Source organism: Pistacia vera, unplaced genomic scaffold, assembly GCF_008641045.1.
Source record: "Pistacia vera cultivar Batoury unplaced genomic scaffold, PisVer_v2 Contig1267, whole genome shotgun sequence".
In the NCBI taxonomy this organism is placed as follows: domain Eukaryota; kingdom Viridiplantae; phylum Streptophyta; class Magnoliopsida; order Sapindales; family Anacardiaceae; genus Pistacia; species Pistacia vera.
The window spans coordinates 100,540-125,411 of record NW_022195322.1 but is presented as its reverse complement, the minus strand read 5'-3'; the positions used below and the strand labels follow the sequence as shown (position 1 = coordinate 125,411).

General features: G+C 33.5%; 1 protein-coding gene across 2 annotated transcripts; it reads right to left on the bottom strand.

Annotated features, from left to right (window-relative positions):
- Positions 1-239: 239 nt before the first annotated feature.
- On the bottom strand, positions 240-16,927 carry LOC116121001 (immune-associated nucleotide-binding protein 9-like). Of its 2 annotated transcripts, XM_031406975.1 has the most exons (7): positions 16,889-16,927; positions 16,495-16,786; positions 16,123-16,400; positions 15,866-15,924; positions 1,496-1,601; positions 1,268-1,396; positions 241-654 (listed from the first exon to the last, which is right to left on the bottom strand). In XM_031406975.1, exons 2-7 carry the CDS (start codon positions 16,763-16,765, stop codon positions 436-438), a joined length of 1,062 nt encoding a protein of 353 aa, XP_031262835.1. In that variant the 5' UTR covers positions 16,766-16,786; positions 16,889-16,927; the 3' UTR covers positions 241-435. The 2 variants fall into 2 exon arrangements, with proteins under 2 accessions (XP_031262832.1, XP_031262835.1); XM_031406972.1 differs by lacking the exons at positions 1,268-1,396; positions 1,496-1,601 and adding an exon at positions 15,539-15,670 and having other exon boundaries at positions 240-654; positions 15,760-15,924.
- Between the last annotated feature and the right edge of the window lie 7,945 nt (positions 16,928-24,872).

Here is a 24,872-nt window from a genome sequence, read left to right as displayed (position 1 = left end):
CCTTCCCCACCTCCCTCCTTTTTTTTTTTTTTTTTTTTTTTTTGTGGTTGGTTGAATTTTGACAGAGAGAGATTAGATTAGGGGAATTAGAATTTTGATGGTTTGGGTGGGAGAGAATATGATTAGGGTTGTTTAATTTGGGAGAGAATATGATTTAGGGTTTTGTTATTTGGGGAGGGATTTTGATTTAAGGTTATCCAAATTTGGGGGAAATTTTGCTTTGAAATTTTTTAGTTTTAGTTTGGCGGATTAGTACCGTGGCCCACATGCTAATGTCATGTCAGCTTGTACCTCTAACTTTATTGTATAACAATATATTCAAGCTAAGACGACAAATATTTGCAATATAAACATATTGACATCAGGGTAAGATAAAATAATCTTTGTGTTCTTCACGCGACTGAACATACTGTGCTCACAAATAGTTGAGATTGTTCAAAGAATAGAACACAATCTTCGACCTCCTCCACTTTGATTACGAAGCCTCTCCTTCTCCCTATTCGCATTCTCAAGATTCTCTCTAAGCTTACGAATTTCAGCGTTTGATTTCATTTGAGCTGCCTGTGTGTTCTCTTCTGCCTTTAATCGGGCAGCTTGCTTCTCCGCCAATTGCTTTTCAAGCTTACTAGTTGTCTCTATGAGCTTCAACTTATGCTATTAAAAACATCAACGTGGATCATCAAGTCCTTAAATAATAATATAATACAAATACTGCTGATATTATTGATGAATGAAAAAGATAAGACATTAGCTAAAACATTGCCAAATTTATCAATTGGAGACCATTCCCAAGTAAAATGGCATCCCTAAATTTTATACAGTTGGAGAACCACTGACATCCTACAACCATTGTTAATCAATGCTGGCAATAAAGATCAGGTAATACAGTATAGCAATGCTGACAATAAAGATAAGGAATAGGGTGCAATTCAATATGAACAAACAACGGCAGACACTCTTATTGCTTCTAATTCATTGAAAGTCAAAATGCTCTACAAAACCTTTATGAAAAATTCAACTAGTTGTAGTCATTAAATTAGAGTATGTGAAAATATGGCCTTATATATAAAAGTGTTTTCTTCAATGAAATGGTAAGTTAAAGCCTCTTAAGATGTGCATAAGAAATTTAATCTTTCTAGGGGCGGTGTTCTTCATAAGTACAGAGAAATGCCACAATTACACCTTTACCATCTTGTATACAACTTAGAATATCTGACTGCAAATGCACATGATAAATCAATAAATGAACAGATATCAACAAGATTACCATCTCACTACTTTGTTTCAGTTGATCTTCATATAATCTTTCTATTTGCTCCTTCAGCTCTGCAACATCTCGTTTTGAATATCCCTTTAGGGAATCAACCTCCACTTCTTCATGATGTTTCATAGCCCCCTTGTGCATATTAAATACAGATATTTCATGACATATTTAATGTGAACTGCATGAGTTAAAAAAAAAAAAAAAAAAAAAAAAAATTGTGAACAAACTCACCTTCACTTCAGCAAATATTTCATCTGTGTATGGTTGTCCACCATTCTGCGCTATGACCCTGTTAACAAGGGAGAGAAGCTCTCCAACTTGTTTAGCTCTTTTGGTTNATCTGTGTAGACCAAGTGTTTGATGAAATTTCATAGAAAAGTACATGTATGAGTTTATTGATTTATTATCTTGATATGAGTTGGTAGATGGTAGAGAAAGTAGAGAATGACATGTTTACATGCCATATTGCATCATTGCATTTAAACATTTGAATTGAGAAAGAACCTACATGCCATATTGCATCATTGCATTTAAACATTTGAATTGAGAACGAACCATAAGAAGAGCCAATCTACATGCCTACATGCATATAAGAACATTAAGAATATTAAGAACATTAAAGAAGAAAGAAAAGAAAGTTATTAAAGAAAAGAAAAGAACATGACCATTGAGTTCTAAAAGAATATAAGAGAAGAGGAGGTTGTTGCGATGGGGAACCCGTGAGTGACAAGAAGAATTTCCTTGCATGCACGCCACCTTCAGTGAGCGGCCTAAGAATAAGAAAGAAGAATTGGTACAGTCCGTAAGAGTGTATGTGATGAGGGTTGTACCCAAGAAAGAAGAATACACTCACACAGCCAGGGTTCCAAATCCATGCCTCAACCGACTCTGATCGGCAAAGAATAAGAAAGAATAAGAAAAGAAAAGAAAGAAAAAATATAAAAGCAAAGAATAAGAAAGAATAAGAAAAGAAAAGAAAGAAAAGAGAGAACAAAAAGAAAGAAAGAAGAGAAATAGAGAAAAAGAAAGAAGTACAGAAAAAAAAAAAAAGAAAAATAGAATAAGAAACAGAAAAACAAAAAAGAAAAGGCATCATCTATGTATTTGTGCATTGCATCATATCTATGCATGGCACTATGCCTACTAACATGAGTAGTGAGAAATTAGAAAGAAAGAGCAAAGAGATTAGAATAAAGAAAGAATAGAGAAAGAACAAAGAAGAACAACGAAGTGTAATGTAAGGAAAGTAATTCAGAGTTTAACCAACAGAGAGAGAAGGGTAGTATAGCAGATTTACTTATTGAGCAAGTAGTGCTCACCCTGTTGATTTCTTTGTTTTTGCAAGGAACAGGTGAGAAGCGGTCGGATGGACGTTGAGAAGCTGAGGGAAATGGCACCACTGTCCACTATTTTTGAGTTTATGTATATGATACTTTTGTATTATAAAGAATTTAGTATATAAAGTAAAGAAATTTTGTGGGCCCATTATCTTTCACTTATATGCTTATGTTTTTCTATCATTTTGTATTTCCCAAGTATACTAGTTAGATATTACATGTTTTTTCTTGTTTAATTTTTGTTTTGTGCATGTTGATGTTTGGGTTCTCTTCAGTGTGTTTTATTTCATTTTTAGTTTTTTATTTTGTGTGTTGTTTTATTTGCTTTTATTTTGTTTTCAGGTTGCCTACACTTTATTTACTTTTATGTTGATTTCATTTTATTTTTTTTTAATTTGTGTGTTTGTTTTAGTTTCTGCAAACATTTTGATGACTAACCGACAACATGGATTATATTCTAAGACACCATGTGTTCTTTCTTTTGTGTAGGTAGATTTCATGTTGACTACGAGATGCACATTCAATGGAGTTACTTCCAGTGCTTTACAATCTATTAATCAAGGGAAGTAACTCATTTCTTTCCCTTTTCACCTCTATTTTGTGTTGAAAGCTACATTGGAGACAATGTAGGAATTTGGTTGGGAGAGGGAAAGTATGAAATTTATGTTTATGAATTCATGTTTATGTGTGCCTGTAAATTTATTGTTAGTTTGTGGAATCTTTGTGTTTCCTGGATTATGTCAAATGTCTATGATATAACATGATTGCATGACATGTAGTGAATAGGAGAGGTGGTTGATTCTAGCATTTAGGGATGTTTAGTGTGTAATCTTCTTACTATTTTTGGTGAGGTCCCTAAAAATTCTAGAACCTATTTGACGATCACTTGAGGCAAAATCCTGGACGATGCATGATTGAAGAAATGATTTAGGCCATCTTTGGACCATTTGAGCTTTTCAAGCCAATCTTATATATTTTTATCCTTAGTCACCCTGTTGAGCCTTGCTGCATATATTTAGCCTTGATTTTCTTTCTTTTAACCTGCAATAACCTATCCACTTTAACTCTTAAACACATTTCCTACCTTTGATATTCTTTTAAGAAGATTTAATCTGAATTGATGAAAGTGAAATGTGTGTGGTTTTGAGCTTTGTTATACAATTTTGTAAAGATGTGCGGAAGAATTGATTGGGAGTTGCTGTGTGGGAAAAAAGGGGAATTTTTGTGATATTATTGCTTCCTAAGTTATTGATGAGAATGCAAAATGTCATATTTACCCCCCTTAATGTCTAGTCTTTTATACTTATTTGCTGCCTAAATGTACTCATTATTATTCTATTTTGATTTAGGATGCAAATGGAGGCGTTAATTGCAAAACATAATTAATTAAGTGAATTCGGACAGTTTCGATATTGTTTCGTAATCTGGGCATAACTCTCTCATCCAAGCTCTGATTGAGATGATTCAAAATGCTGTGGAACACTAAGAAAGATATCTACAATTTAATGTTTTGAGTTTGGAGAGATACTCGCTGCATCAAGGTTGTAATTGAGCTTGAAGTTGATGCATCTGCACTAGACGTTCTGGAACATTCTGCCTTGTCATGCAATTCAAATAGGCGGATTTTTATTGGAAGATTTGAAGACCTATTGCAGAAAATTACAGCTGGACACACCACTTTCCTATTTTATTATGACTTTATTTTATTTTTGATTAATCAGATTAGGATAAGTGTTATTTTTTAGGATATTAGAATATTTTTAGGAGATTGAGTAGGATTAGAATTCGAATTGGGTATTTTTAAGGGAGAGATCAGATTAGGGCAGGGGACCACGCCTCTCTTTTCTCTTCTCTGCAAATTTTCTCTTTGAGTTTTGTTTATGGCCATGAGCAGCTAAACTTTTATAACTTGGTCGAAGGAAACGGAGGCCTTGAAATCAATAAACTGTGAGATCTAATCTATTTTTCTTACTATTCAATTTTCGTGTTTGAGTATTGGATGTTTTTCTATACCTAATTTTATGATTGTTTCGTTTAATTACTAGAAAGCCTACTAGTTTATTAATTGTTGCAATCTACTGCTAAGTTAGATATCAAATCCGTAATTGTTTGATCCCTCTAACTTGTGAAACACTTAGGTAAAATTTTACTGGTCAGGAATAGTAACTTAAGAAACACTCAACTAAATTAATACAACCGCTTGAGTTTGAGTTGTTTAGCTTCATCGATTTCTCTAATTCTTAAGGCTACCACTAGATTAAATCTTGAGCGCTTGTCTAGGGTTGTTTAGTGGTAAGATTAATAAGATTGCTTGTTTCTAATTAATTAAAATTAAGGAGAGATAGGAAATAGTTTCCAATGTGATATTCAGGTACGATGATTAATTTTGCATCAATGATCAGTTGTAAGATTCTGATGATGGATGTTGACTGAGACCATTTTCGTTATATAATTGATTTCGATTTGAATTGTTTTTTTTTTGTTTGTTTTGTTTGATTTTTGCTAAGATTGTTTTCTTGTTTTACCAAACCCCCCCCCCCCCCCCCCAGCCTTGTTCACATCATCGAAAATTTGGCTAGACACTCTTCGTGGGATCGACCTTGCTTACCCTATTTACGTTCAGTAGTTAGGTTGGAAGGTTTTTAATCTTGGTTCCTACAATGCCACTTTATGTGTTTAAAAAAAATAATGGAAAAAAAAAGAGAGAAAAAAAAAGAAAAAAAAATAAGGAAGCTTGAAAAGGGTATAGATTCAATTGTGCGTGGGAGAGGATGCAATAAAGAAAAAATAAAGGTTTCGGGTTTGAGATGGTAAGTTTGTTTTGAGTGATTGTGTTTCTTTGAATTGTAAGTTTTTCCTCTTAATTGCTTGAATCCTTTATGTCTTTCATAACCCATATCTTAGCCTACGGTGAAGCCCTAATGATCTGAGTTGTGCATTGTTCTACATTAGTGAGAGTGATCTGAAAGTAGGCCTATGGAGTTGTGTTTTCAAAGTTTCATTTTATGGGATCAAAATTTGTTTTCTCTTTGGAAGTTGATATGAAACCTTCTCTAAGGCTAGGATTGATGTTTGTTTGTATGACTGTGGTTGAGAGTAGAGATGAAGACGAATTGTGTTTAGGATGTTCCTGATAGGATAATTATTGCTTATTTTTTTGCTATATGTGTATGCTTTGATGAGACACATTTATTGATAGATTTGGGAAATCTTTGTTTGTTTTCTTTTAATTTTTGTGTGTTAGGATTTGTAGGATGTTTGTGGCAAACATCGTTGAAAACCCTCATGAGACTATAACTTGTCCACTAGGGACCTAGCTAGGATTTTAAGGCTTATTGCATACACTAAATGCAATCGGGATAACCTATGGAAGTGGTTTAGATAGTTTAGTTAGGTTAGATTTATTTTTATATAGCTTTCATTGCTAGGGACTAGCAATAAACTAGTGGGGGGTTGTGTTGAGTGTTAGAATGTGGATTTTAGTAATTTGGGGTGAAACTATAGAATTTAAGGTCTAATGTATGATTTATGATGTGATTTCTTGCATGTTTCGTTATCTTCCAGAATCACGGGTGTTTGTGTGTGTTTTCAGTATTCAGGTGAAAAAAAAAAATGGATTATTCGTGCTTCTGCTGGTGTTCGGACATCTCGACCCATCTCAGTGCGAATAAATCAGGCAAGAAGTAAAAGTTTAAATTTCGACTTTGCATCACGACCAATTAAATTAAGCCATGACTAAACGTGTCGGGGTGCAAATAAACTGAGTTGCGATTAAACGAGCCAGGGTGCAATTAAGTGAGCCGCGGCACAAATCGCACAGAAGGTAAATATGTCACATTCCAACCCTAATTTCGGCAACTAGTATTACAAGTTTGCCATTTTGTCTAAAAACTAAATAAAGGCATTTTTAGCCATTTTTAGGGAGTTATAGGTTTTACTACACATTTTAGGAGAGAATACATTTGGGGCTTCTTGGAAAGGTGGAGATTGAGAGAGAGAAGGTTCTCTTCCTCTCCTCCTCTTTTATTCTTCATGATTATGGTTCTAGGTGGTTGTTTCTTTTCCTTATGTTGTTTTTTTGTTTTTTAGAGATTGTATGTAATCTAATTGAAGCTTGTGTTTTATTGTTAATCTATTTGTTTGATCTATCCTATTATGTCTGATTCATTCATTGCTTTAATTCAATCTTTAGTTTGATGTTGGGCCTGATCAACCTTGATCTTAGTTAATTGATGTGTGAACAGATTGGGTGTGGATTGATTTTAGCCTACTCGGTATAGATTGGTTTTTGTCTATAGATTGTCTTGTGCTTACTGGTTTTCATTTAAACTAGGCTATATATGCCACTAACTAGTTTAGTTGAAGGAAACACTTAGTTATTCCGAATGGTTGCGTAATACCTTAGAAACAAAGCCGCCATGCCTATCTTGATTAGCTTTGTGAATAGATTATTGTGTGTCTATGCGAATTGGTTTCTTTGTTGTTAGACTAGGCTATACGCCCTAGCTAGTTTGAATAATAAAAGTACTAGGTTGAACCCGATGATGCACGAACCCTAGATGGATTGGGGAAACGATAGCTTGATGTGAACATGTAGTCTAATAATTATGATGGAGTTAGAGCCATAAATTCTTTGTATATGTTAGATTTAGATTTCCGTTAATCATTTAATGTTTTCTTTATTCAATTCTCATTTTGATTCATTAAGGCATAGTTCACTAGAATCGCGAGAGCACCTCTAGTCTTTGTGTGATCACCCTTACTTGTGCACTATGCTGCGATTGCAAATCTTGCACTTCAAGCGAAGTTAAACATTGTATGTATGCTATAATTGTTGGATTCCAAAACATACCACATTCAATTCTAAAGCAATTTTTAAAGCGACAATGTCCCCTTCATATCAAATTTAGACTATCTTTAGCATATTAAAGTCAATGAAAACATCCAACTAGACAAGGTTGCAACTAATTAGAGCGGCATCAAGTATCATCATAATCACATCAAAGAAAATAAGAGTAAAGGTGTGTACTTTTTCTTGCGCTCTTTTCTTTTAGAATGGTACCAAATTCTCTATTTCATCTCTCTTTCTTTTTCCTCTTCCCTTTTCCTTTTGCTACTCTACGGCTATGGCCATCAATGCTATCAACATCTCATCTCGATTCCAATTGCTTCCTTCCCCACCTCGTCCTTTTTTTTTTTTTTTTTTTTTTGTGGTTGGTTGGAATTTGACAGAGAGAGATTAGATTAGGGAATTAGAATTTTGATGGTTTGGTTGGGAGAGAATATGATTTAGGTTTGTTAAATTTGGGAGAGAATATGATTTAGGGTTTGTTAATTTGGGAGGATTTGATTTAAGGTTATCCAAATTTGGGGAATTTTGCTTTGAAATTTTTTATTTTTATTTTTGGCGGATTAGTACCTGTGCCCACATGCTAATGTCATGTCAGCTTGTACCTCTAACTTTATGTATACAATATATAAAGCTAAGACCAACATTTGCAAATCAAACATATGACATCAGGGTAAGATAAAATAATCTTTGGTGTTCTTCCCGCGACTGAACATACTGTGCTCACAAATAATTGAGATTGTTCAAAGATAGAACACAATCTTCGACCTCCTCCACTTTGATTACGAAGCCTCTCCTTCTCCCTATTCGCATTCTCAAGATTCTCTCTAAGCTTACAATTTCAGCGTTTGATTCATTTGAGCTGCCTGATTGTTCTCTTCTGCCTTAATCGGGCAGCTTGCTTCTCCGCCATTGCTTTCAAGCTTACTAGTTGTCTCTATAACTTCAACTCAAGCTATTAAAAACATCAACGTGGATCATCAAGTCCTTAATATATATAATACAATACTGCTGATATTATTGATGAATGAAAAAGATAAGACATTAGCTAAAACATTGCCAAATTTATCAATTGGAGACCTTCCCAAGTAAAATGGCATCCCTAAATTTTATACAGTTGGAGAACCACTGACATCCAACAACCATTGTTAATCATGCTGGCAATAAAGATCAGGTATACAGTATAGCAATGCTGACAATAAAGATAAGGATAGGGTGCAATTCAATATGAACAAACAACGGCAGCACTCTTATTGCTTCTAATTCATTGAAAGTCAAAATGCTCTACAAACCTTTATGAAAAATCAACTAGTTGTAGTCATTAAATTAGAGTATGTGAAAATATGGCCTTATATATAAAAGTGTTTTCTTCAATGAAATGGTAAGTTAGCCGCTCTAAGATGTCATAAGAATTTAATCTTTCTAGGGCGGTGTTCTTCATAAGTACAGAGAAATGCCACAATTACACCTTTACCATCTTGTATACAACTTAGAATATCTAACTGCAAATGCACAATTAAATCAATAATGAACATATCAACAAGATTACCATCTCACTACTTTGTTTCAGTTGATCTTCATATAATCTTCTATTTGCTCCTTCAGCCTGCAACATCTCGTTTTGAATATCCCTTTAGGGAATCACCCTCCACTTCTTCATGATTTTTCATAGCCCCCTTGTGCATATTAAATACAGATTTTCATGACTATTTTAATGTGAATGCATGAGTTAAAAAAAAAAAAAAAAAAAAATTGTGAACAAACTCACCTTCACTTCAGCATATTTCATCTGTGTATGGTTGTCCACCATTCTGCGCTATGACCCTGTTAACAGGGAGAGAAGCTCTCCAACTTGTTTAGCTCTTTTGGTTTCATCCTTAGTCTTGTTATCAAAAGCACTCGCCGATTTTCACACAAAGCAAGAATATTCTGAAACAATGTAATATAATGTAAAATAGCTTATATACATTTTTTCAGGTTAATGAATTTTAAGAATCGTAAAGCTTGAAGATGTTCAGCTTAGCATATATATGCTAACCGAATAAAATAGTTTGAAAACAATATTTTCTTAAGTAACAACACGGCTATAAACCAACTTAAGTTAAAAAGGAAACCTTAAAGGATCTGGACATTCGCGACCCAAGTACTCTTCCAATGTTTCCCTCATATTCTTCAAGTGCACCCCACCGGTGAAGACTACAATCATGTAGTCTACAATTTTTCTTCCAAACAAAGACGGCAAGCTAAGTACTGCAGCTGTTCTTCTTCTGAAAAACGGTTTGTCACTGAGAAAACTACAAGGATTGCATGAATACCATCCTTGGCCAATTTAATACATTTCACAATTCTTTCCCAACAATTCAGATTCAGCAGAAAATCAAAGAGTCCTGCAGGACTCACCACTTAGTTTATTTGATGAATAAATTTCAAATACAAGATAAAAGTTGTAAACTGTGCATCAAATCCAAGTTACCATACCAGGAGTATCAATAACATTAATGATCTGGCCATCTTGAGTTCAGTTCTCTGCAATTCAGTAGTTTTAGGTAAAGTACTAGATGAACCAGCCCTGGACTTAAAAGCCTTCTTCCAAGATGCTATTCCCGGTGGCACTTTTTCCATGCCGTACCCCAACTAAAACTACAGTCCGCTCCCACTGGCCACAGACCGTTCTCCACTGGATAGAAGGGAGCTCCCTCATCATTTATCACAACATCCATCGCACTTCCATCCATTATGTAAAGATTAAATTACTTCACCTGCAATCCAAAACATTAAAAAACACTTTCGATCAATCATTGCAACTCATGATTTTTTTAATAATAATAAAAAAAATTGGTCTGTCTGTGAGATTACTTACTTGAGAGTCTAAGGCGAGGGAGAGAGACAGAGAGAATATAAGAGTTTGCGTTAGGGGACTGAGAATTTTATAAAGTCATAATAAAAAGAGAAGTAGTTTTCTTTATATTAAGTTACTTGGAGTAATTGCAGAACACGAAGTTACTTGGATACCCAATCCAAAACTTGAAAAAGCAACAATACCAAAACCATTAAAACTAATATAACATATGATTTGCCTGACTATAACTCAAGCATACTCCGTATAGATTCGATTCTTTGTTATTTTACAAGTTCTAAACTTAAATGTAATTATAATTTTTGATTTGAGATTAAAATGTATTTTTAAAATATATTAAAAGTTATTTTCATAATGATGGGATACGAAAAACAAAAAGAAGGATATTTACACTCAAATTTTAATTGATTTTTTAACAATATATTTTTTATTTAAATAAACAAATGATTGCATAATTTAGAATGGTATTGGTATTATAACTAAAAGCGAGTTTACCAATAATTTTGTTTTATTATTTTATCTATTAATACTAGACCTCCAAACTTTTTTAGATGCTAATGTTTTTTAATCCATTGTACAAGCTTATATTAATTATCATTCCATACTATTATATCTTTTCTTTTCATCTTACTCTGTTGTGAATAATTGATTACTTGTAGCATCCCATCATGCAAAAAAATTAAAAAATAAAAATAAAAATTTAAAGTATAAAGATAAATTTCAGTATTTCTTTTTGGCCTCCCTTAGTTTTTTACCGAACAATTTGGTCCCCATATATGTAATTGCTAATGCTTTGGCCCTTTCTTTCATATAACATTACATTTTGGTCTCCTAACATTTTCTGGCTCAGCCTTGAGTTAATTAGAATCCACCCAAAGTATTTTCCGTTTAGTTCATTGGTACACCTTGAATCTATCCTATTCTTTTTTCTTTCTCAACTTTATATTATCCTAATTTAGAGTTCACACGCTGGCCTCAAAATTCTTTTTCCTTTGTATCTCAAAACACTGTTAATTCACCCCAAAGCAAAAGATGGCTAAAGTTAAGGTTGCTACCCTTTTCATGATACTTCTCCTCGTAGTCTTCTCAACTCTAACGTACGCTACTCCTCCAGAATTGACCTTTCCTGACAATGATCCAACAAAAACACAATTGGTTGGTCGATTTTTAATGTTTATTGAATACTAAGTATTTATCATGTTGATTTATTTATAGTATTGGGATTTTGATAGGATACCAATGCCAAGCATATCGATTGCAAAGGAGCTTCAGAGGAAATGTCCTTAATGATGAGAATTACTGATCATACGGACTATATCTATACTGAGGATGAGAATCTACATATCGACTATATCTATACCCAGGATGAGAATCCATGAGATTAAATTATTTTATTCATTGTAGTGACTACGTATTAATTAAGTCTTTGACCAGGTTATTTAATCCAAATTAGTTAAGTAAAAATCAGGTTAATTTGAACTTATGACACATTTCATTATATTCTCATTGTTTTCAATGAAATTACCAACGCAAATTGGTGTAACAAATGAAATGGTTACACTATTGGATAACACGTTAACACCGACACATATACAACGTGGGATGAAATCAGATTGCATCAATCTACCTGAACTTCGACGCAGCACAGATCATCAACGGAATCGGATCAATGAAATGCATGAGAAACGCATACAAAAAGACATATCACGCAATTACAATATAATCAGAGATAGAGCCACTTTGGAAGTATGATACAATTTCTCTATAGTGATACTCTATGTAGGAATAATCTCCATGTAGTCATAAAAAATTTTGGTCCCAACTTTGACTAGTTAAAAATAAGAATAAACTCCACATTGTAATAAGTTATAATTTTTCTAGATCTCGTCTTAAGAACTTGCCTCCACATAGTAATAATTATCTGCATATTACAAAAAATATATACAACATTATATTAAAGTTCAAGATAAAATAAAATATTTATCTAAAGTTATTTAAGATAATGATTTACGCTTTAGAATTGTTATCACATCTTTTAACTTGCAAGTACGTAATAACTCACTAACATGAACACTTTCTTGTTGAAACCAAAATATTTCTATCTTTTCAAGCATGTTTAAAGCTTATTGACACGAAACATTTTGTATTTCAGTATTATCATCCTCAAAGTTATATTCTTCATCTTCTTGTCTAATTATTGTAGGTTAATGGATCCATAAAACGCTACGGAAATTAAAATTTTTTAATTATATCTGCAAACCTTAACCAAAATCTTTATGCCCAATTTACATTATTTTAAATTAACCAAATCAAAGGATATAAAATTTTATACCAACATTGGAGGCTTCTTCGATTTGAGGTTGGAATCGCTACCAGTCCAAAGTAGAAGTGCACTGTAAAACCCCCCTCCAGTCAGGTATCCTCTTAATATCTCTCAATGAGAATCCCGAGGATACATGTCTGGAGAACGAGTTATATTTAGAAAAAATCTGTATAAGGATAATAATAATAATATCCAAAACATGCATATAAAATGTCACGCAGGATCCAAACTTATAATTTACAAACTTTAAGAAATTACACAATCAAAACATATTTATAGGGTGGAAGCTTCCAAAGGTATTTCACAAATATTTATCATTTACATTATTTATATCAAGATAAAAACATCGAGATGACAATAAATCATCTCCNTTAGGGAGTTATAGGTTTTACATACACATTTTAGGGAGAGAATACATTTGGGGCTTCTTGGAAAGGTGGAGATTGGAGAGGAGAGAAGGTTCTCTTCCTCTCCTCCTCTTTTATTCTTCATGATTATGGTTCTAGGTGTTGTTGTTTCTTTTCCTTTATGTTGTATTTTGTTTTTTAGAGATTTGATGTAATCTAATTGAAGCTTGTGTTTTATTGTTAATCTATTTGTTTGATCTATCCTATTATGTTCTAGATTCATTCATTGCATTTAATTCAATCTTTAGTTGATGTTAGGGCCTGATCAACCTTGATCTTAGTTAATTGATTGTGTGAGACAAGATTGGGTGTGGAATGATTGATTTTAGCCTACTCGGGTATAGATTGGTTATTGTCTATAAGATTGTCTTGTGCTTACTGGGTTTTCATTACTAAACTAGGCTATATATGCCACTAACTAGTTTAGTTGAAGGAAACACTTAGTTATTCCGAATGGTTGCGGTAATACCTTAGAAACAAGAGACGCCATGCCTATCTTGATTAGCTTTGTGAATAGATTATTTGTGTCTATGCGAATTGGTTCTTTCGTTGTTTAGACTAGGCTATACGCCACTAGCTAGTTTGAATAATAAAAGTACTAGGTTGAACCCGATGATGCACGAACCCTAGAATGGAGTGGGGAGAACGATAGCTTGATGATGAACATGTAGTCTAATAATTATGATGGAGTTAGAGCCATAAGATTCTTTGTATATAGTTAGATTTAGATTTACGTTAATGTCATTTATATGTTTTCTTTATTTCAATTCTCATTTTGATTCATTAAGGCATAGTTACTAGAATCGCGAGAGCACCTCTAGTCTTTGTGTGATCAACCCTTACTTGTGCACTATGCTGCGATTGCAAATCTTGCACTTGCGAAGGATTAAACATTGTATGTAGATGCTATAATTGTTGGATTCCAAAAACATACCACATTCAATTCTAAAGCAATTTTTAAAGCGACAATGTCACCTTTCATATCAAATTTAGACTATCTTTAGCATATTAAAGTCATTGGAAAACATTCCAACTATGACAAGGTGCAATTAATTAGAGGCGGCATCAAGTATCATCATAATCACATCAAAGAAAATAAAGAGTAAGATGTGTGTACTTTTTCTTGCGCTCTTTTCTTTTAGAATGGTAGCCAAATTCTCTATTTCAGTCTCATCTTTCTTTTTCTCTTTCCCTTTTCCTTTTTGCTACTCTACGGCTATGGTCATCAATGCTATCAACATCTCCATCTTCGATTCCAATTGCTTCCTTCCCCACTCAAATTTTTTTTTTTTGGTTTTTTGGGGTTGGCTGGAATTTTGACAGTGAGAGATTTTATTAGGGGAATCAGAAATTTTGATGGTTTGGGTTGGGAGAGAATATGATTTAGGGTTTGTTAAATTGGGAGGGAATTTGATTTAAGGTTATCGAAATTTGGGGGAAATTTTGCTTTGAAATTTTTATTTTTTTTGGCGGATTAGTACCGTGGCCCACATGCTAATGTCATGTCAGCTTGGCGTCTCTTGTAAAAGCTTTGTACTCTAATTTATTGTATAACAATTATTCAAGCTAAGACGACAAATATTTGCAATATAAACATATTGACATCAGGGTAAGATAAAATAATCTTTGTGTTCTTCACGCGACTGAACATACTGTGCTCACAAATAGTTGAGATTGTTCAAAGAATGAAACAATCTTCGACCTCCTCCACTTGATTACGAAGCCTCTCCTTCTCCCTATTTGCATTCTCAAGATTCACTCAAGCTTACGAATTTCATCGTTTGATTTCATTTGAGCTGCCTGTGTGTTCTTCTGCCTTTAATCGGGCAGCTTGCTTCTCCGCCAATTGCTTTTCAAGCTTACTAGTGTCTCTATGCTTCAACTTATGCTATTAAAAACATCAACGTGGATCATCAAGTCCTTAAATAATAATATAATACAAATACTGCTGATATTATTGATGAATGAAAAAGATAAGACATTAGCTAAAACATTGCCAAATTTATCAATTGGAGACCATTCCCAAGTAAAATGGCATCCCTAAATTTTATACAGTTGGAGAACCACTGACATCCTACAACCATTGTTAATCAATGCTGGCAATAAAGATCAGGTAATACAGTATAGCAATGCTGACAATAAAGATAAGGAATAGGGTGCAATTCAATATGAACAAACAACGGCAGACACTCTTATTGCTTCTAATTCATTGAAAGTCAAAATGCTCTACAAAACCTTTATGAAAAATTCAACTAGTTATAGTCATTAAATTAGAGTATGTGAAAATAGGGCTTTATATATAAAAGTGTTTTCTTCAATGAAATGGTAAGTTAAAGCCTCTTAAGAGGTGCATAAGAAATTTAATCTTTCTAGGGGCGGTGTTCTCCATAAGTACAGAGAAATGCCACAATTACACCTTTACCATCTTGTATACAACTTAGAATATCTGACTGCAAATGCACATGATAAATCAATAAATGAACAGAGATCAACAAGATTACCATCTCACTACTTTGTTTCAGTTGATCTTCATATGATCTTTCTATTTGCTCCTTCAGCTCTGCAACTTCTCGTTTTGAATATCCCTTTAGGGAATCAACCTCCACTTGTTCATGATGTTCCATAGCCCCCTCCTGCATATTAAATAAAGACATTTCATGACATATTTAATGTGAACTGCATGAGTTAAAAAAAAAAAAAAAAAAATTGTGAACAAACTCACCTTCACTTCAGCAAATATTTTATCTGTGTATGGTTGTCCACCATTCTGCGCTATGACCCTGTTAACAAGGGAGAGAAGCTCTCCAACCTGTTTAGCTCTTTTGGTTTCATCCTTAGTCTTGTTATCAAAAAGCACTCGCCGATTTTCACACAAAGCAAGAATATTCTGAAACAATGTTAATATAAATGTGAAAAATAGCTTATATTAACCTTTTTTCAGGATTAATGAACATTTTAAGAATCGTAAAGCTTGAAGATGTTCAGCCTAGCATGTATATGCTAACCAAATAAAATAGTTTGAAACCAATATTTTTCTTAAGTTAACAACACGGCTAATAAACCAAACTTAAGTTAAAAAGGAAACCTTTAAAGGATCTGGACATTCGCGACCCAAGTACTCTTCCAATGTTTCCTCATATTCTTCAAGTGCATCCCCACCGGTGAAGACTACAATCATGTAGTCTACAATTTTTCTTCCAAACAAAGACTGCAAGCTAAGTACTGCAGCTTGTTCTTCTTCTGAGAAACGGTTTGTCACTGAGAAAACTACAAGGATTGCATGGATACCATCCTTGGCCAATTTAATACATTTGACAATTTCTTTCCCAACAAATTCAGATTCAGCAGAAAAATCAAAGAGTCCTGCAATGACTCACCACATTAGTTTATTTGATGAATAAATTTCAAATACAAGATAAAAGTTGTAAACTGTGCAATCAAATCCAAGTTACCATACCAGGAGTATCAATAACATTAATGATCTGGCCATCTTTGAGTTCAGTTCTCTGCAATTCAGTAGTTTTAGTAACAGTACTAGATGAACCAGCCCTGGACTTAAAAGCCCTTCTTCCAAGAATGCTATTCCCGGTGGCACTTTTTCCATTGCCGGTACGCCCAACTAAAACTACAGTCCGCTCTCCACTGGCCACAGACCGTTCTCCACTGGATAGGGAAGGGAGCTTCCTCTCATCATTTATCACAACATCCATCGCACTTCCATCCATCATGTAAAGATTAAATTACTTCACCTGCAATCCAAAAACATTTAAAACACTTACGATCAATCATTGCAACCCATGATTTTTTTAATAATAATAAAAAAAAATTGTTCTGTCTGTGAGATTACTTACTTGAGAGTCTGAGGCGAGGGAGAGAGACAGAGAGAAGATATAGAGTTTGCGTGAGGGACTTAGAATTTATAAAGTCATAAATAGAAAAGAGAAGTAGTTTTCTTTTATATTAAGTTACTTGGAGTAATTGCAGAACACGAAGTTGCTTGGATACCCAATCCAAAACTTAAAAAAGCGACAATACCAAAAACAAAGTTAAGAACTAAATATAAAGCATATGATATGCCTGACTATAAACTCAAGCATACTTCCGTATAAGATTCGATTCTTTATTATTTTACAAGTTCTAAACTTAAATGTAATTATATATTTTTGAGTTGAGGTTAAAAATTTATTTTTAAAATAATATTTAAAAGTTATATTCATAATTAGAGCTGGGCATTTGGGACCGGGCCCAAAAGCCCAGCTCCAAAAACCGGTCCTAGGAGGCCTGGTCCCGTTTGCCTGGTCCCAAAACGGGACCAGGCCTAAGGAGGAGGGCCCGGGCCCTCCACTGGGCCTTCCTCCAAGGCCCGGCCCTGGGCCCAAATTTTTTTTACCTTTTATCATTTTAGTCTTTTGTAAAATTATTTAAACCCCCAAAATAAGTATAAATTATAAGGACTAAAATAAAATTTTACAAAATAAAAAAATTTAACCGTTGGCAGTCAACGGTTATAAAAAATTTTATAACCGTTGGCTGCCAACGGTCAACTGACACCAACGGTTATATTTATATAATTATAAGTTTTTTTTTTTTTCATTTTCCCCCCACAACTACACTATAAATAACCCTAAAACCTTTAATTTTTTTCACACCAATCAATCTCTCATTCTTTCATTCTCTCAATCTCTCTACTCCAAATCTCCAATCAATTTCTCATTGAATTTATATTTATAATTTATTTATATTATTTATATATATTATTCAAATTTTTTTCTATTTTTCAATATCATCATAATTTCATATTATTATTTAATTTCTTTTCATTTTAATTATTTATTATTTTATCATAAATTTATAATGTCTTCCCCAAATGAGTTTTACGTTCCATCCACCGAAGAAATTGAAGCCTTNCCCCTAAGCCTCTCTATGGATAATTGATTCATACCGTTCCAAATGAATTGACTATTTTGCCCTTAGTTAGATTTTATGCTTTTTAACATAAAATTAACATCTAAAGGACTATTTTGAGTTAGGAACATACCTTTGATATCTTGGGTATTACATGCACTCGCGTTATCCATACGAAGACAGGACAGTTGTCGTTGAGAGATTTTAAGCTAGGAAAAACTCTCAACTTCAAGAATAATTTTCTGCATAATTTTTCTTTCTAAGAAAAATTCTTTCTCTCACAAAGAGGTTCACGTTTTTGGGAGAGGGAGAGAGAGGATGGCTAGGGTTTTTTTTAATTGAATTAATTCTTTCATTTTAATTTTAGTTGCACTTAAATAGTGCACAATAAAACCCTATTCCAAATTGGAATTATAAACTAAATATTTAAATATATATAATCTCACTAATTTAATTTCCATATGAAATTAAATTTAGGCAACAACCTTAGTAAATTTAATTACCAAAATGCCTTTTCATCATTAATGACAAAAATACCCTTCTCATGAATTTTATTATTAATCTGTTTTCTATGTGTGCAACCCGAAGGCTCCTCATCATATCTAGTGAATCGTATCGCGATTGATAATCAATCAATCATCCTACTAGACACAGACCAAGATTGGTCTCTAGCCAAGCATCATGGCCACCTACCTATCAACAATCTGGTTACCATATAATTCAATCCCTTCATCATCTATTATCTCATCAAGGCTAAGGCATAGAAGTAGTGTCAACCTTAAATATCCTTGATATCTCGGTATTTGGTTATTGGACCAATGACCGAAATAGATTAGATTGAGTTCAATCCCACTGTACAGATTTAATGTCTTTGACATCTACAAAATTATTCAATGAGATAATTTCTCCAGTACCCAGGAGTGATGAATCCTCTATCGATCCACCATACTCTTGATACACTCCTCGATGTAGCCAATCACTACCGTATTAATAGCTCTGAATAGAACTACGTTGGGCTAGTGTCAAATTACATCAATTGGTGCATAAAGCACTTTGGTGATCTCAAGTCTAAGGATCACATGCACCACCATTTGTTAGAGGATTTATTCTATAGACATTAGGGTTGCCATCCATATAGAATCCTCTAGTGGGTCAGTCCAGTGAACTTGCCTATAGCAAGCACCCATGTGTTGCAATAAGTTCTCATCAAACAACCTTGACAAGTGAGATCTGTCACTGCCTTTCGACAGGGTCATCCAGCACTATGATAGTCTCACCGTATTATCTGTGTCCTAGGTTAGGATAATACTGTGACTATAGACGTTTCTGGAATTGCCTCTATATGTGCTTATAGGGTTTTCACTATCACGATTTCAAATGCTCAATGCCCTCATCAAAGTTCTACAATCCTAAGGACATATACCATTTTCTTATACGAATATAATCAAATCATATGGTATAGATAAATGCCTTTTTAGTGATAATAAAACATGATTACAAAGAGTCAATTTACACAATTGGATTGGCTCTAGGGTACCTACTCTAACAATTATAACACTGATTTCTTCTTCAGTTAAATCATATACAACTTGTTACTCATTTGGATGATTAAGAAAGACAACTCAATTTTGATTATTGTATTGAAGTTGTCAAATATGACCACTCAATTTTGCAATGACTCTTTGATTCTCTTCATCCACTTCATTTGCAACTTGCAATTTAACGACACTGAGGGTCCTAATTAATGTACTGCTTAAAACAATTGGCAATTATTTGTGGCTTCACATCGATTGACCATACAGCGACTGCATTTACATGCAATTCCATCGAGGACACTTATCTTTTCTGGTTTCAAGTAATATTCCTACATGAGGAAACTTAAATAAGAAATCATAATATTACTAAAAACAATAAATTGAAATCCTAATTGTACTACTAAAACATGAATTGAAATTCTTATTCACTACTAAAACGTGAATTATATATAAAATAAGAAATCAAAACAATAATTTTTGTAACTACACCTCTATTAAGTTATAACCTCCTCATAGTAATAAAATTAGTTAGTCCCACTATTATGACTATAGAAAGGTTTTACTGTATTAATGAATCTACCCTGTATTACAATAATAATAACAAGTTTAGCAGGTTTTATAACAATTCAAATGAATTAATTTAATGTCAAGCTCAATACAATTAATGATAAACAAAAAATAAGATGACCACCTTTTGCTTTTTTTTTTTCATAGTAGAGGATTTTATGGACTTCTATTAATTATTGACAAACCATGAAATGGGTCACTTTCCCATGGGAAATACAAATAGGAGAAACCAAATGCTTGCAAACATGAGTAAATTTAATTACATCCTTGTACTCTATGTTTTAATGTTAACACCTGTTTTTTATATTTAATCAAAATAGCATAAATCCAAACCTTTTCACCACTTTAATTATATATATATTTTGAAATAGCAACTATATGTTTTTGTATATTATATTTTTTATCTTATCAATTTTTCATGGATGAACATATTTGAAAATTTTTTCTTTAACTTGCTGCCGCTAAAACCAAATCCAAGCTTGTAAAAACTACCTTGAAAAAAGCAATTCTAAAGATTTGGTTATAGTTTCAAATGGATTCAATTCCTTTAAAAAAAAAAAAAGTATAATCTGTTTGCATTTAGCAGAATTGGATCATACAAATACTTAAAATACACAATGTTAGAGTTAGTTAACTCTATTCGATGTTAAGGTACCCATTTTAAAGTGCAACGGAAGAGATTTACCAAGTTAATTAAGCAAGTCAAGTTAAACAACATCAACATTCATAAGTGGTAAATAAAGAACACAACCATATATATGGTTCAGCTAAAACCCACTTTTAGCTTACACCCATGGGACCTTGTCCAGATCGAAGCTAATCCACTTAGTCAACAAACATTACACGATATCACTTAGAGTTGATTAAAGTTATAGCAAAAAGAACTCTCTGTTCTAGTTACACTTAGCACCACCCTCTGAATCTCTAACGTGTTGTTGCTCCAAGGATCTTTTTCACACTTGGAACATAGCCAAAGAACACTTGAGCTCCACCCAAGCTTCACAAGCCAAAGCTGCACTCCAACATCAACAATGAAACCAAGTTCCAGTGGCCATTCAATCAAGTATGAGATATGGTGTAGGTTTGGCACATAAATGTAAGTTAAACCTTTGAAGAAAAACTCTCTGATATTTTCATAGCATAAGCAAAACAAATATCAAAAGGTTAGCTTTTCAAATGAGTAACAATGAAGATGATATAGACAAATTTTGTGCTCAACAAATTATGCCAAGTCAGCAAACAAGGGCTGACATATGTTGGTCCAAAAATGGAAAGATTTCATCTATCTTTTGGGATCACAACCAAAAAGGGAAAAGGTTTTTTTTTTGGACCACAAGATGATATTGAGACACCAGTAGGTGGTCCTCATGATAGTACAATAGATGAGAAAATATATCTTAGCTAATAAAGATAAAAACGCAACTTGTGAAAAATGAGTCAGACATGTGATGTTAGCATAGCAGAAAAGTGTGCGCACACACAAAGTAAAATGCTAAATGAAATGCAACATGCATATGTCTAACATAAGTGTGCAAACACACATCCACTGTGAACACACATGAAATGAAAATGCAAAAGGCATAAGCCTGACATAGCTGAACACATGGAGGACAAAAAGAATTTTAACTTTTTGTTGGACCACAAACATATCTTTTCTCTTTCTTGCGGGACCATAGACAAAGTCTTACAACCTTTTAGGACCACATAAGGAAATTATGATAGATGTAAAGTTGCCTCACACAAGAATATCATGAATCAAAATAAGTATGGGCAAGACAATAAAGAGAAAACGCCACATGGCAAAAAGTGTCAAACAGCAGATGCTTGCATAAAAGAACGATGTGTGCCCATATTTGCTCAACAATTCATTGTCCACCAAAACATAAGTTTGACAAATATATCAACAATCTCCCCCATTGTCAAACTTATGAACAAAGCACCAAATTGATCAAAAGATCAATACATAAATGTCTCACAAAAAAAAACTAATCATCACAAATAAAGAGACAAATATCAACCAACAATAAAAGTCATAAATAAACATGAAAAGCAAATATGACACTAAAAACCATAAACGGTTCAGTGATTTAACAAACTCTCCCTAGAAGAGTCAACAGGAAACAAAAGTAACTTAATTAGTTGAACCAAAGAGAAACAACTAAAAAGAGTTCAAATATGTAGTAAAAAAATATCTAGAGAACTACTAACAAAGGAAGGAACAAATTACCACAAACATAATAGCTACACTCCACTTCCCTTTAACTCTACTCCCCTTGTTTGTTCATAAGGTTTGAAACAAACCTCAATGGTGACTTGATCTGCGAGTGGTCTTCAGCTTGCTTTCCTACCATAGATGACTTCTAAAGATCCATGAAGCAAATAGAGGAGAAAAATTGAAGAAAGAAACAAGATTAGAGCAAAACATTGAGAAAAAAAATCAGAGGTGGCACAAAAGGGTTTTATCACAGACAAGAGGTGTGATAGCATGATAAAATAAAAAACAAGACTCACTTAAATAAGGACTCTACTCAAACAGATGTGTGCACCGTGCGACAATGTGGGCATACAACAAGCAGACTCAACAAAGTGTGTGAGCATTCAACAGATGTGAGCACACAAGGAGCAGACATGAAAAAAACAAGTCTTTTAAACAAGTTTTAAGCACAACATCCCCATTTGATGGCAAATTCTAAAAGCATCAAAATTTATTTAAAAATAAATAAAAATAAATAAAATTGAAATAATGAAATGTTTCACTTAGTTTTTGAGGATCAAGACATACTAATCTGTGCCAAACAACCTAAGTGTCCAATTCTCAATCTTGAAATGCACATAAATCATAAGGAAGATACCAACATAAGAACAATCTAGACAACACTTCCTTAAACACATACAAGAAAAGAATAGTCATAAGAGCTCATCTAAGTGTGTAACAAAGAGGAGTTAAATGACTCATCAGTCACAAATTTTTGCAAAAGAAACTCCCGCTTCCCTCATGCCCTAAAAGATTTGCATTTTTCTTTTTCATCATTTCAAGACATTTGGTTTGTTTTTTTCTTTTTCAATATTTTTGAAACAAAGGGCAAATAACTCTCAAAACATAACAAAATGTAGCTTTCACACTTGTAAGGAGGTAATCCTCTTAATGATAGATTTTCCAAAGCCTAGGGGTCTCTACATTTAAGAAAATTACTCAAAAATGATTGTCACTACAAGCAAGGTAGCTCTTTCACAAGGTGACAAGCATAAAGACAAACAACTCAAGATGAGACAAGGTCATGCTATAAATAATCTCAATAGTGGACACATCCTAACAGAGTTAGCACACAAACAAGAGAGAAACTTATACTAATGTGCTAGCACAGATAAATAGCCTTGACAAACAAAAATAAAGGAAACATGTTCATGCTTTATTCAACAAAATCAAAGAAAACTATTCAAGTTGAAGTAGTCCAATGGACTTCCTCAAGTAAACAACAGAATCATAGTCAAGAGCTTTTGTAAAAGGATCAGCCAATTCAAATATTCTGTTCACATGAGTAAGTGCAATGATGTTTTCTTCCACTAACTCTCTCATGAAGTGATGTCTTATGTCAATGTGCTTAGTCCTAAAATGCTGGACAAGATTCTTAGAGTTGTTAATGGCACTCGTGTTGTACAAAAATTGTCACACAATCTTGACTGATGTCATAATCACACAACATTTGCTTTAACCATAAAATTTGAGTACAACTACTCTTTGTGTCAATATACTCAGTCTTGGTAGCGGATAAGGAGATGGCATTTTTCTTTTTGTTGTACCATATGACAAGGTTGTTTCCAAGATAGAAACATCCACCTATAGTGCTATTTCAATTATCCAAACTCCTTGCCTAATCGGCATCACTATATCCAACTAAGCAATTGTTAGAATCAAAAGAGTACCAAAGACAAAAATCACATGTACATGAAACATATTTAATAATTCTTTGCACTACATCCGGGTGCAATTCAGATGGGTTAGCTTGAAACCTAGGATAAATGCCAACACTAAAACAAAGATCAGGCCGGCTTGCAATCAAGTAGAGAAGGCTTTCAATCATACTTCGATATATTTTCGTGTCAACCTTTTTACCATGTTCATCTCTGGACAACTTAAGGGTAGCACTCATAGAGGTTCTAGCATGCTCTGCACTCTTTAAACTAAACATTTTCAACATGTTTCTAGCATACTTAGATTAAGAAACAAACATGTCATTCTCGAATTATTTAATTTGAAGACCAAGAAACATACTTAACTCTCCTACCATACTTATCTCAAACTCATTTTTCATCAAATGTGAGTGAGAGGTAGAGCCAAACACAATATCATCAACATAAATCTGTGCAAATAGAATTTCACCTTTAACACACTTGATAAAAAGGATTTTGTATGCATTATCTCGTTCATAATTATCCTCAGTGAGAAAAATAGTAAATCGTTTATACCATGCCTGAAGGGCTTGCTTCAACCCATAGAGTGTCTTCTTCAATTTGAACACATGATTAGGCTTAAACCAACAAGTTGTTCCACATATACTTCTTCATAGAGCATCCAATTCAAGAAGGTGCCTTTTACATCCATTTAGAAAATTTTGATCTTGATGCAGTAGGCAACAACAAGCAGAAAGCAGATTAACTCAAGTTGGGCAACAGGGGTGAAGGTTTCATCAAAATCGATTCCCTCCACTTAAGTATAACCTCGGGCTACAACCCTAGCTTTGTTCCTAACAACATTCCCAAACTCATTAGTTTTATTTCTAAAAATCCATTTGGTACCTATTATGTTGATTCCTTCAGGCCTTGACAC